The sequence below is a fragment of the Onychostoma macrolepis genome, chromosome 08 (assembly GCF_012432095.1).
Source record: "Onychostoma macrolepis isolate SWU-2019 chromosome 08, ASM1243209v1, whole genome shotgun sequence".
NCBI lineage: Eukaryota > Metazoa > Chordata > Actinopteri > Cypriniformes > Cyprinidae > Onychostoma > Onychostoma macrolepis.
The window spans coordinates 8,501,314-8,514,963 of record NC_081162.1 but is presented as its reverse complement, the minus strand read 5'-3'; the positions used below and the strand labels follow the sequence as shown (position 1 = coordinate 8,514,963).

General features: G+C 41.0%; 1 protein-coding gene across 1 annotated transcript; it reads left to right on the top strand.

The window, feature by feature from the left end:
• The first annotated feature begins 11,514 nt into the window (after nt 1-11,514).
• LOC131546074 (odorant receptor 131-2-like) lies at nt 11,515-12,444 on the top strand. The gene has a single exon (XM_058785397.1). The coding sequence runs from the start codon at nt 11,515-11,517 to the stop codon at nt 12,442-12,444; it is 930 nt and encodes a 309-aa protein (XP_058641380.1).
• The last annotated feature ends 1,206 nt before the right edge of the window (nt 12,445-13,650 follow it).

Below are 13,650 nucleotides of genomic sequence, written 5' to 3'. Positions count from 1 at the left end.
GTTTAATAAACAGCTTTGACCTTCAGTGAGAGCTCTAAGGGGAACTGGTTCCATGAGGACATTATTAATGTTAATTACTGGAGATGAGTTTGTCACACACTGCCCAAAGGAACTGATGAAATGTCAACATAACCTGGTGGAATATGAACATTAATTTGAAGTCTTGCACTGGGGTCTCTGAGCAATCAAACTGACTTCACACAAACATTCAATTCCAATCCTTATAAATATTTTGATCTTGATTTGAAGTGAATATAATTTATGAATTCTAAATTGACAAATATGGAACAATTAAGCACTGAATAACTGAACTGCAATTTATTGAGTTTTTAAACATACCCATATTTTCGTGTAAATAAACAAATAAATAGCTAAAACTAAAATATGACTTATATATATCACATGATCATGAATATACGGTAGTGGCCAAAAGTGATGTCCGGAAGGGACATTTGGACAATATTTGTTTTTAATGCTCCTACAAGTTTAATTAACCTTCAAAATATGAGGAACAATTTATATTGGGAAGAAGAAAACACTAAACTTTGTCAAGATATTTGACTCTTATTTGGCCCTCTATTTGAGGTGTAAAACTGCAAGTTACTTGTGGAGGGAAAACGTTTTGGTTGTTACGTGAGTTGGGCTTCGGCTCAGCTCTTCAGCTCAGATGAATATAATGATAACGTTGTAAAAGTTAGACAGAGCTGACATAACAACTGATAGATATCTTACCCAGGGACGTGCAGAGAGTTCCTCAGGGGCAGGGGCTCAAATGTAAAAAAGGGGCAATATGAGGGGAAAAAAATTATAGGTCAAAGATTGGATACATTACTATTTTATATTTTTGCAAGAGGTCACTTATAGTCATCAAGCCTACATTTATTTGATCAAAATTTTACTTATTTTCTTAATGCATTTTATGCAATGCTGATTTATTAGCAATGTTGAAAACCTGTGATACCCTTTTCAGGATTCTTTGATGAATAAAAAGTTAAATAAGAAGAGCATTTATTTAAAAATATAACTTTTGTAACAATATAGCCTACTCTATAAAAAGGTTCAAAAGGTTGAGGTCAGTATTTTATTATTATTATTTTTTTAAAGAAATTAGTTTTTATTCAGCAAGGATTTGTTAAATTGATAGAAACAGTGATAAAGATTGACATTGTTAGAAAAAAATCTCTATTTTGAATAAATGCTGTTCTTTTTAACTTTTTATTTATCAATGAACCCCAAAAAAGTATCACAAATTCCAATAAAAAATAAAAAATAAAGAAAGAAAAATAAGCAGCACAACTGTTTCCAACATTGATAATAAATAAGCATATTAGAATGATTTCTGAAGGACCATGCATTGAAGAATGGAGTAATGATGCTGAAAATTCAGCTTTGAATAACAGAAATAAATGATATTTTATTAAAATAGTATAAATGTATATTAAAATAGAAAAACATTCTTTTAAATTGTAATAATAATTCACAATATTAGGCTACAGTTTTTTCTGTATTTTTGATCAAATAAATACAGGCTTGATGAGCTTAAGACACTTTCATAATGCTGCATAATTATCAAAAATGGTAATATAATAAAGTCCTTTCACGTCACCATTTCACCAGCCTACACTTCACATAACAGGCCTATAGGTGGCACTTGGGCTTAAATAACTATGATAGTGTCATCGAATAGTAAACGGTGTATATATCATACAAAAATATAAGGAATAGCCTACTGATTACCATTATTGCGACTTTTAGTGCTGCACGGTTTTGTGCAGTGCTTTTAGCATACATTTTCCCAGCGATGTAATTTGATTTATAAACGTAAACCACAGATCCAGATCGCTCCACAAATAAGCTCGTCTGTCCCATGTACTTTTTAACCAATTTATGAATAAGAATGGAAAATAACCACTCCACTTCACATATTGTCCAATGAAATTTGAACTTCTTGTGCCAGATCATGATTGGTTGGTGTATTATACGACAAACGGGCATTGATGAATTATGTAATATTCTAAAATATATAATATGTGGATTTTTAATTAAATAGATAAACTAACTTTGATTATTGATGAAAAAAAAATATATATGTTTGGTTTATTTTTTTCCTTCCGTCGACCCACTCACTGAAAGAACCATATATGGCTCGAGAGCCTAGGTTTCCAAACAGACTGTGGAATATCACTCGAGCAAAAGGCACGCAACCCATAGCAACGCCTCAGATTGACAGATATGTAAAAATAAACAGGAATTTTCCGACTTTTGAGTGATTAGTTACTGTTTTGTAAAATGCAAATTTGTTTTTGCAAATTGTCATGTTAATTAGAATTCAAATGCATTTTTTTTATTGACCACAATATCATTGCTATTTGTCAGTAATTTCTTAAAAAAAACTTTTGAGGAATTTTGAAAAAAAGCAGGGGCTCAAGCCCCCAAAGTTGCTTTGTAAATAATCTTCCTGACTGGTCTCAACTCTTCAGCATATCCAAAAGCTCAGAAAACTCAATGTTGTAACAGAAATTGTGGATTCTCTCTTTTCTAGCACTTTAGACACAGCTGCTCCTTACGCTTAAAGAACTTTAAGGAAAACAGTCCGACACTGTGGTATAACGAGCACACTCACGCCTTAAAGAGAGCTGCCCAGAAAAAGGAGCTCAGCTGGAAGAAATCAAAACTTGAGGTATTTCATATTGCATGGAGGGAAAGTACTTCTACCTACATAAGCCTTAAAAACAGCTAGATCCGCTTACTTTTCATCTTTTTTAGAAGAAAACAAACACAAACCCAGGTATTTATTCAATACAGTGGCTAAATTAACAAAGAATAAAGCATCAACAGGCGAAGACATTTCCCAACAGCACAGTAATACAATGATATAATGTATTACTTTACTTACAAGATTGATAGTATCAGAGAGAAAATTATAACCATGCAGCCGACAGCTACAGTATCACATCAGATAGTGCACTATAGATCCCCCTGAGGAACAATTCCACTCATTTTCTGCTATAGGAGAGGAAGACTTGTTAAACCAACAGCGTGTATGTTAGACCCTATACCATCTAAGCTACTAAAAGAGGTGTTTACAGAAGTCATAGATCCTTTTAATAAAATGAATAAAACCGGAAGTAGGTGGAGCTTGAACCCGAACTTCGTACAGTCATACTTGATAAGACCGTTATGTCTATGGTTTTACACAATTAATTAATAAAGCCTTAAAAAAAAAAAAAAAGGTTTTACAGCCTTTCTTTTTTTCGTAGTTATCACTGAATGAATATGCCATGTTTAACTAATATATATCTATTTAATGATTATAACTGTCAGTCGTGTCTTGTGTGTTTCCCCCTCTTTGCTCTTATTTGGTCCTTCCTGTTCCTGTCCTAGTTTAGTTTGATTGTTTAGATTATGTTCCAGCTGTGTTTAGTTAATTATCCTGTGTATATTAGTTCCTGCCTGTTCAGTTCAGAAAATCGGGTATATAGTAGTAAATACGGTAGTAGTAAAGTAGTAAATACGACTTGAAAGGCCGTTCACAGCTGATTTCCGATTAGGAAACTCGTATTTATGATAATTCCGATGGCATGTGAAGGCAGCATTAGTTACTGTCTGTTCAGTTAGTTTTTGTCTGGTCTACTCGTTACATTCTCTGTTTTCCTGTGTGTCCCAGCCTTGCCTTGTCTTGCCCTGTTGAGTTTTAGATTAAAGACTGTATTTTGAGTTCATCCTCATCTCCTCGCTTCCCTCATGTGTGTGTACCGTGACAATAACGTTTATTTAAATATCATCTTACAGTCGGAGCCGATGCCCTTGTATAGGCAGTGATTCGAGATGTAGTGCGGTTATGCTTCAGGGAACGTGAGTTCGAGTCCCATTTTGGGGACCTTTCGTGATCCGATAAATAAATATTTAAATATCTTCTAATTAAAACAGTAAGGGTTCCTATGTGGTTTAGAAATATGGAAATTGATTTAAGTAATTTCCAGGAAATGCATGGAAAAAAAGCAAGTGCAACACTGCTATTTTATTTGCACTTATTTCATTCATAGAGTTTACACTCATTTACTTCACACACTTGTTACTGCGTTGTAATTTTAAAGAGCTTTCATGACAAACGTTTAGTAATCATCTGAACACAATTAATTAACTTTTTCATTACGCGGAACTCTTTACCCTGCTAAAAAAACAAAAAAAAACAATAGAAGCCCAATAGAAACCATCACAGAAATTCCAATGGTTTCCATTACAATACCATTATAAATCATTAGCTTTTTCCAGTAAAACCATTACAAAATTCCTTTTTGTAGTGTGTTTTGGGCATTTTTCCAATAGGATTTAACATCCCACCAATAGAACCCATCACATAGCAGTAGACACCATTATAGTTTCCATTAAAACCAATAAAATTCCCATTATAACCAAGCCCAAGACCGGCTGCCCATGGAAGCTAAGCAGGGCTGAGCCTGGTCAGTACCTGGATGGGAGACCTCCTGGGAAAACTAGGTAGCTGTTGGTAGAGGTGTTAGTGAGACCAGCAGGGGGTGCTCACCCTGTGGTCTGTGTGGGTCCTAACGCCCCAGTATAGTGACGGGGACACTATACTGACAAATGAGCACCGTCTTTCGGATGAGACGTTAAACCGAGGTCCTGACTCTCTGTGGTCATTAAAAAATCCCATGATACTCATCGTAAAGAGTAGGGGTGTAACCCCGGTGTCCTGGCCAAAGTCCTGCCACTGGCCCTCATCAATCATGGCCTCCTAATAATCCCCATCCACTTGATTGGCTCTATCTCTCTCTCCTCTCCACCTGTAGCTGGTGTGTGGTAAGCGCACTGGCGCCGTTGTCCTGTGGCTGCCGTCGCATCATCCAAGTGGATGCTGCACACTGGTGGTGGTTGAGGAGAGACTCCCCACATGATTGTAAAGCGCTTTGGGTGTATAGCAATACACAATAAAAGCGCTATATAAATGCTTCATTCATTCATTCATTCATTAAATCCATTACATTTTCTATTGTGTTTTGGGCAGGGTTCTATTGTTTTTTTTTTAACTGCACTAAACAAATGAGTGTGTGCCACGCAAACCAGCAAAAGATAAAGAAGCAAACATGTAGGCCTAGTAGAAAATGTATCTGTATCTAAGCTGATTATTAGCCTACTCTTGACAGAAAGCTGGTTTGGTTTTTGAGAGACGCGCAACGCGGCTATTTGATTGGTGATCGTTCTGTGCTTAGTCCTTTTAATTCGTGTATCATATCGTAGCCTATAATGTTTAAATCATTGCTTTTTAAATATACACAAATAATAGAAAGTGTATGATGTATTGTTTTCATTGATATTACTCTTGCCAAGCTCTGATTTCTGAGAGATGCATGGAAAGGCAACAGCAAGCGGTGTTTGATTTGCGCTCTTTTCATTCAGAAAGTTTAAATTCATTCACTTCACACACTCATTATTGCTTGACTTTAGAGGTTTGTGTAAAACATCGTGCTGATCCCCTGGCTCACCTGTTATCTAGCAAACACCAGACTGTGCTGCAGCCTCAGCTGAATATTCGTGCAGAATTATTCGTTATCCATTATTCGTTTTTGAAGCCATTATCCGTGCCTTCAGGCACACCCCTAGTTCAAATCATACTTATCTGACTGTTATCAATTCATAGCAGTTAATAAAGAGGTACCACATTGGTCTATGAGACGTTCCCATTCAGTCGGTCATGTTCGACGTACATCGGACTGACCGACGAATAGGAATCCCTACCAAAGCACCACAGGAGCTGCCTCCTTCCAGCACTCTGTAGCAAGCCTCCTGTACCCCCTTGCTTAAGGACGGTGGGACAGGGCAAACACAGAGAATGTCGACCACTGCTGTTCCCCAAAACCCATTCAGTGAGACTTTTGGATAACACTGGGAAAACGAACCCTTTCACTGGAAAGGAATGCTGCGGAAGCCACATCCTTCCCCGAAGGAGTTATGTGGAGAAGTACATATGGACTAACCCCGTAGGGCTGTACTACATATGGAAGTACTGGGGTGACTCCAACCTGACGAGAGGTGGGTTCTCCCAGAGGGAAAGACACGGGTTTGTTTAGGAGCAACCCGTGGAAAACCCCATATGGGATCCCCGTAGGCTCACACATATGGAACCAAGCCTAAATCCGGTTCTCAAGGATACTACGGAGTAAAGCCTGGCACCAGACGCTCCGCCACGCCTGGCAGCCAAAGGGTGATCGGAGGACTCAACAGGGTCTGCCTTGTAGGGACTCTCTGGAGCAATAAGCATATGTAACGCAGCAAGCCGACACTAAGCCGGGACCTCTCCATGCCTCTGACCTGAGGTGAGAACACGGGAGGAGACCGGCTCGACACGAATGCTATAGAACCTAGCGAACGTGTTAGGTGTCGCCCAGCCTGCAGCTCTACAAATATCTGTCAGCAAGGCACCACGAGCCAGCGCCCAGGAGGATGCCACGCCTCTCGTAGAGTGGGCATGCAACCTGAGAGGGCAGGGCACGCCCTGTGCTTGGTAAGCCAAGGCGATGGCGTCCACTATCCAGTGGGCCATCCTCTGCTTGGAGACAGCCTTTCCCTTCTGCTGGCCTCCGTAACAGACAAAGAGCTGGTCTGAGGTCCTGAGGCTTCGAGTTCTGTCTATGTACAGTCGCAAGGCACGAACTGGACAGAGCAAAGCCAGGGCTGGGTCTGCCTCCTCCGGGGGCAGCGCTTGCAGGCTCACTACCTGGTCCCTGAAGGGAGTGGTAGGAACCTTGGGCACATAGCCAGGCTGGGGTCTCAGTACCACGTGGCCGTCACCCGGCCCGAACTCTAGGCACGATCCCTCGACCGAAAATGCCTGCAGGTCCCCTACCCTCTTGATGGAGGCCAATGCAACCAGCAACAAAGTCTTCATAGACAGAATCTTTAAGTCTGCTTACTGCAAAGGTTCAAAGGGTTCAATCTGGAGTGCTCGAAGCACCAGGGCAAGGTCCCAAGAGGGTATGGAGGCGGATCAAGGAGGATTTAACCGTCTCACCCCCCTAAGGAACCTGACGACCAGGTCGTGCTTAACTATAGACTTACCATCGATGAGGACGTGGCATGCAGGAATAGCGGCAGCATGAACTTTGAGGGTGGAGGGAGACAGCCTACACTCCAACCCTTGCTGCAAGAAGGAAAGCACGACACTGATCGAACATCTTCGGGGTCTTCTCGGCGAGAAGCACACCACTCGACGAACAGGTTCCACTTCAAGGCGTAAGCATGTCTCGTAGACGGTGCACGTGCCGAAGCGATGGTGTTAAGTTAAGTCCAGGGACCAGACATGGAGTTTCCAGAGGTCTGGACGCGGGTGCCAAAGAGTGCCCCATCTCTGAGAAAGAAGATCCTTCCTCAGAGGAATTTGCCAGGGAGGGGCTGTGGCAAGGAGTGAGAGTTCCGGGAACCAGGTCCGGTTGGGCCAATAGGGCGCAACTAGCAGGACCTGCTCCTCGTCCGAGCAAGTAGGCTCACTGGGGGAAACGCAGTCCCCCCGGACAGGGAATAGAACTACTAGCAGTGAGAGGTTTCTGGCGAGGCAAACAGGTCTACCTGAGCTTCGCCGAACTCTCCCCAAATCAGCTGGACCACCTGGGGGTGGAGTCGTCACTCTCCCAGCAGCGCAGCTCGTGAGAGCTCGTCGGCCGCATGGTTGAGCACACCAGGGACATGAATGGTGCGAAGTGACCTCAGATGCTTCTGACTCCAAAGGAGGTGATGGTGGGCGAGTTGCGAGTTGCGACATGCGACGGGAGCGCAGACCCCCTTGATGGTTGATGTACGCAACGGTCGCAGTGTTGTCCGTCCGGACCAGCACATGCTTGCCCCGTAACGGCCCCTTCAGGCGGCTCAGGGCAAGCTGTACTGCTAGCAACTCGAGGCAGTTGACATGCCAATGCAGTTGGAAGCCCGTCCACACCCCTGATACTGCATGCCTGCTGTACGTGGCACCCCAGCCGGTGGCAGAGGCATCCGTGAAGACCACGGCATGCCGGGACACCTGCTCTAGGGGCATTCCTGCCCGAAAAAACAAGGGGTCTGACCACGGGCTGAAGGCTTGGCGGCATTCCGGAGTGATTGCCACTCGGTACGTGCCACGTTGCCACGCCCATCTCGGGACTCGGCTGTGAAGACAGTGCTGAAGCGGTCTCATATGAAGCAAACCGAGCAGGGTTACTGCCGCTGTGGCTGCCATATGCCCCAGGAGCCTCTGAAAAAGTTTCAGTGGGACCGCTGTCCTGCCTCTGAATGTATTCAGGCAGTTCAACACCGACTGAGCACGTTTCTCTGTGAGGCGTGCTGACTGTTTGACCGAATCCAACTCCATACCGAGAAAAGAGATCCTCTGCACTGGGGTGAGTTTGCTCTTTTCCCAGATGACCTGAAGGTCCAACTGGCTGAGGTAACCGAGCACCAAATCCCTGTGTTCGCACAACTGCTCCTGAGACTGAGCAAGAATGAGCCAGTCGTCGAGATAGTTGAGGATGTGAACACCCTGTTCTCTCATGGGAACAAGGGCTCCCTCCACGACTTTCGTGAAGACGCGGGGAGACAGGGCCAGCCCGAAGGGCAGGACCTTGTACTGATATGCTCGACCCTCGAACGCAAAGCACAGAAATGGCCTGTGTCGAGGAAGAATCGAGACATGAAAGTACGCGTCCTTCAGGTCGATCGGTGCAAACCAATCTCGGGGACAGATGCACTCGAAAATGCCTTTCTGCGTGAGCATTTTGAACGGTAGCTTGTGAAGACTCCGATTCAAAACTTGCAGGTCCAAGATCGGTTGTAACCCACCGCTCTTCTTGGGTACAATGAAGTAAGGGCTGTAAAACCCTGACCTCATATCGGCTGGACGGACCGGCTCTATCGCGTCCTTCACCAGTAGGACTACGATCTCCGCACGCAAGACATGGGCATCGATAGCTTTCACTGAAGTGAAGTGGACACCTCTGAACTTGGGGGGAAAAATGTACAGAAATATGTGCTTTCAAATGTCCTTTAGTTAAGATTATTTAATTTATTCACTATACTATTTATTACTAATGTCTCATTTCAGTTTTAGTTTGGTTCTAGTTTTGTATTTATTCCAGTTTATATGAAAAGGTTCATGCAGCGTGGATTAAAATTCATATACAGAGTAAATACGTTTCACCGAACATGTTAAAAATAAGTTTGAAACGGGAGCGCAGTGGTCGTGACGTTGAAGGCGAGTGACCGTGGTGCTGTAGTTCGTTTATAGCCTAAGTTCAGTTCTGGCACTTTTATTTAGGCTTCAAAATTTGTCAAAGTTATATTATTTTGTGAAGGTTATCTTGATGGACAAAACGTGTAAGTTTCATGAACTATGATTGAACACAGAGCTTATTTTTTGCGATAATCCAAAAGCCTTTGGAAAAATCCTATTGACTTTTTGTCAAGGAACCAGTTTCATGCTAACAGCCGATCCGCATACAAAGTGACGTCATAGTTCCCCCACTCTATACTTTGCTAGACTTTGCAAATAAACATTCCACTATTAGTACAAGCTTGTTATATTTACAGAAAACATACTCTGTTTAAAAGTCAGTCATCTGATTGTACTGTGCATAATAAATGATCGTTTATGAATTACACAGACAGGGAGCATGGCACAATAAAAATAATGACAGCTGGTCTCATTGTGCCTTAGCGTGCTATCACAAAAAGTCCCACTTGTGATTATGAGCTTGACAAATTCAAGCGGTTGACTTCACATTGCTTTTATGCAATTTTTAACTACCACATTCCTATTTACGATAATTCTGGTAGCACGTTAAGGCTACCAGAATTATCACCACAGTATTCTCAGCGGCTCAGATGGAAGGAGTCTATGGAGACTCCTATGTTCGTTGGTGCATCCCAAAACACAACACTTGTAATGCCTCTTTAGCGCTGACATTGTATATCTCCAGCAGCTAATGTTACAGCAAGAAAACAGTAATGATGGACTGCTACCTCTCACTCAGGCCTGTGTCTATGCTAATAGGGCAGAGAGCATCACAAATGGGCAGGAATTTTTCCCTTCAGTGACGTGTACGTAAGGAGAAATCTGAAACTGGGATTTAAAAAAAAAATTAGTAGGTGGATTTGTTCCATTATAGACTGGTTGTTTTCACACACTGCAGCCACACAGCTCTGTTCAACACCTTATAAGTGATTTTTGCATAGTAGGTCCCCTTTAAGAAAATAAAGAACATCTGATAATAACTAACGAGTGTGTGAAGGATCACACTTTGGATTTTGGATCTCCAATTAATCAATATTAGTCTTCTAGATAACAGAATGACAAAGTCAACTGCATCCTTTTTAAAAGTTGAAAGAGATGGGACTGTGGGGCAAATTCCAAACAACGCAGTTAGAACATTTGGTTCAATTCATTCCACTGATTATTAGCATATTAAAGTTTTAAAAATATTACTCCAATAATTATGTAGTGAAGGACAGAGCCAAAACATACAGTATGAATCAGGTTTGTAGTAGTTTGACAACATCTATCACATGCAGGATACACTTTTGCCAGTCTAGCTTTTGTATAGTAGACACTGTGCACAACTTTGCATTGAATAAGAGCATGCCTGGCAAAGATAGATGACCTATGTACTTTGCTGAGGATCTCCTCCAAGATTTCCTCTGATATCTTCCTCTGACCTTTCATTGTGCCAATAGGAGAAAAATTTATTCAAAGGAATATCCTTAGACAGGAGAGGGAAATCTGGAAGTGTAGACCGAGCAAATCTATGAAAAAATGCTACTTTGGAAGAGAAGATTTCTCTGTAAGCTGCTGAAAAGATGCAAAAGTGTACCCAATATAAATCTTGAAATATATTGATGCTACAACTAGACCAAGACAGAAAGGCATTATCCACCAGGGAGGGAAAAAAGACATGATTTGTGGCAATTGGAGCATGAATTGAATATGACAGTAAATCGAAGAATTGTTTAAATTGAACTTAAGGGAGGACTTGACTATCAGATTCTTAGAGAAAGGTGAAGTCGAAGACAGGATGGGGGAGTGTACTGAGGCATGCAGTGAGGCAGGTTTAGTGGAAGGTTTCTCCTGGTGAATGACAATGTCAAACCTCATGTGGCCACACTGTGAAGGCAGTTTCTGGATGAAAAAGGTCAATTTATTTTTAGCTTGAGGGTTGTTTTCTTCAGCCTCCTTGTTTTTCTGACTTTGGGGACTCAGTAGTGACATTACAGTAAGGCGGCTCATGAGAATATGGCAACCCCTGAATAATGTCACCATGACAGTAGCAATAAAATAAAGAACAGATCAAGATACAAAAGGCGGATCAGAGTTCGATATATTTGATGCACAGATTTTAACTGTAAGGAGCTCTGAAAAGTCTTTTTGGATATACTGCAGCATTCAAGGCCTTCATTTAGATTTGAATTGTTATTCTAATTATAAGGTAAATGATATTTCATTAACAGGAATTTTTGGTTAAAAAACATTGTGAAATGAACATTTCAGAGTTTATCGACCGACAAGAATTTTTTGAGGAAACCTTAATCAAAAACTTCATTGTGGTCTTATTTGGTATCATTATCAGTTGTATCAACAGCTTGCTGGTTTATACTTTCTTCAAGAATCCTGTCTTCGCTCAGGAGCCCCGCTATATCCTCTACATGCAGCTGATCATCAATGACATTATTACATTGTCTGTCAGTGTGATTTTGTTTGTGTTTGTTTATTTACTGCCAAACATGAATGTTGCTATCTGCTGCATTTTCATCTTCATTGGAAGCAATGCCTACAAGAATACACCACTAAACCTGGCCGGCATGGCTATTGAGCGCTTCGTGGCCGTCTGCTACCCTCTACATCATGCACAAATATGCACCATCCGAAACACCAAAATCCTGATTGGCATCATCTGGCTGGTGGGAGCTGTGCCTGCCGTGGTGGACCTGCTTGTGGTCTTGGCTCTTCGTCCGCTTTCCTTTTTTACCTCTAGCCGGACGTGCTACCACCAAAATGTATTTGATTTTAAATACAATATAATAAGTCATGCTGTATTTAACATTGGCTACATGTGCTTAGTGTGGGTGCTGCTCTTCTACACTTACTTCAAAGTGCTGTTCTCTGCTAAAGCAGCTGCTTCAGAACCAGCTCAAGCACTGAAGGCCAGGAGAACCATTTTACTGCATGGGGTCCAGTTACTGCTCTGTACACTGTCCCTGTTCACAGCTGTCCTGGATGGGGCCTTAACTTCTCTCTTTCCTTACTACAAGTCTGAAATCTACTTTTGCACCTTCATTCTCACCAGCATTTTACCACGTCTGCTGAGCCCACTTATATATGGCATGAGGGATCAAAAGTTTAAAAAGTACATAAAGCATTCACTGATGTGTGGCTTTAACAAGAGAGCCATTGACCCTTCTGATTAACAAAATTGCTATTTTCTGGCTCTTTACGATGCTGAGAAGCTCAGTTTCACTCACACATTCAAATATCTGTAATGTTCAAGCTGTAACCCCCCCTTTTTAAGTTCTGTTTTGTATTTCAGCACAGACATGGAGTAGATTATAAAGTGAAATGTTCAAGCAGTGTTACTTCATACAAAATCTACAATCATCAAAATGTAAAATTGTAGCAGTGGCACCTCCAGGAAATGTTTAATAGTGTGGCCAGAGAAGCACAGTAAAAATTGTAGGGTGGCACACTAAAGCGTACATTAGTGGGAAAAAAAGTGGTAATCTGCAAGTGTTATTTCAGAGGCCATGTTTACTTGATTTAACCCACGAACATGACTTCAGATTATGTAACTTGCTGTCAGGTTGATACAGTCTGATTAATTGACATTTTCAACTTGCATGAAACCAATTAATGTAGATGTTCTCACATAAAGGTTATATACCTACGTAGCATGAACTGTAAAAAAAAAAAAAAGAGACTGTTTTCTGCCATTGTAATTCCTGTGTAAATAACACATTTACCATATATACACATGAAATGTTCTATGAAATGTGTCTTGCTTTCAAAGCATATTTGACGCTTCAGCTCTGTGTGGTTTAAAGCTAATATATATATATATATATAAATAAATAAATAAATAAATATATATACACACACATATATCAAATCATGAATTATGATAACCCTTTATTAACCCTCATGTTGTGTTCTAGTCAGTTGGACCCAAAGAGAATTTTCTTTTTCTTGAAAATGTTGGTTAATGTTTTCGAATGTTGACTTTGCTCACACAGGTTATATCAATACACACACACAGAAAGAAGATCCCCCCCAATTAAAAATGGTTTATAAATTTCTTGTTATTCTATATTGGATTCAATACTTTCATCAATTTGTTTTCTTTCCATTAGCACAGGTTGTGTATTCCTTTTTGGAACTAAATGTAGGCCTCATTAATCTGAGTTTATGTACCTTAGTTTTTGAGTGACCACTGCTAAAATTGTTCACAAATAATGCATTTTGTTTTTCACTCAAAAACTGAGATGCATAAGCTCAATGACCATTTATTCCAAAAAGAATGAAAAAAAAAAAAAAAAAAAGTCAAGACATGATCAGCGAAACACTGCCAAATAAATTTCCTTGTGCTAAACGACCAAATATTGGATTCAATATTTTTATCA

Coding starts and splice junctions, on each gene's coding strand:
- LOC131546074 (XM_058785397.1), top strand. CDS start 11,515: ATGAACATTTCAGAGTTTATCGACCGACAAGAATTTTTTGAGGAAACC.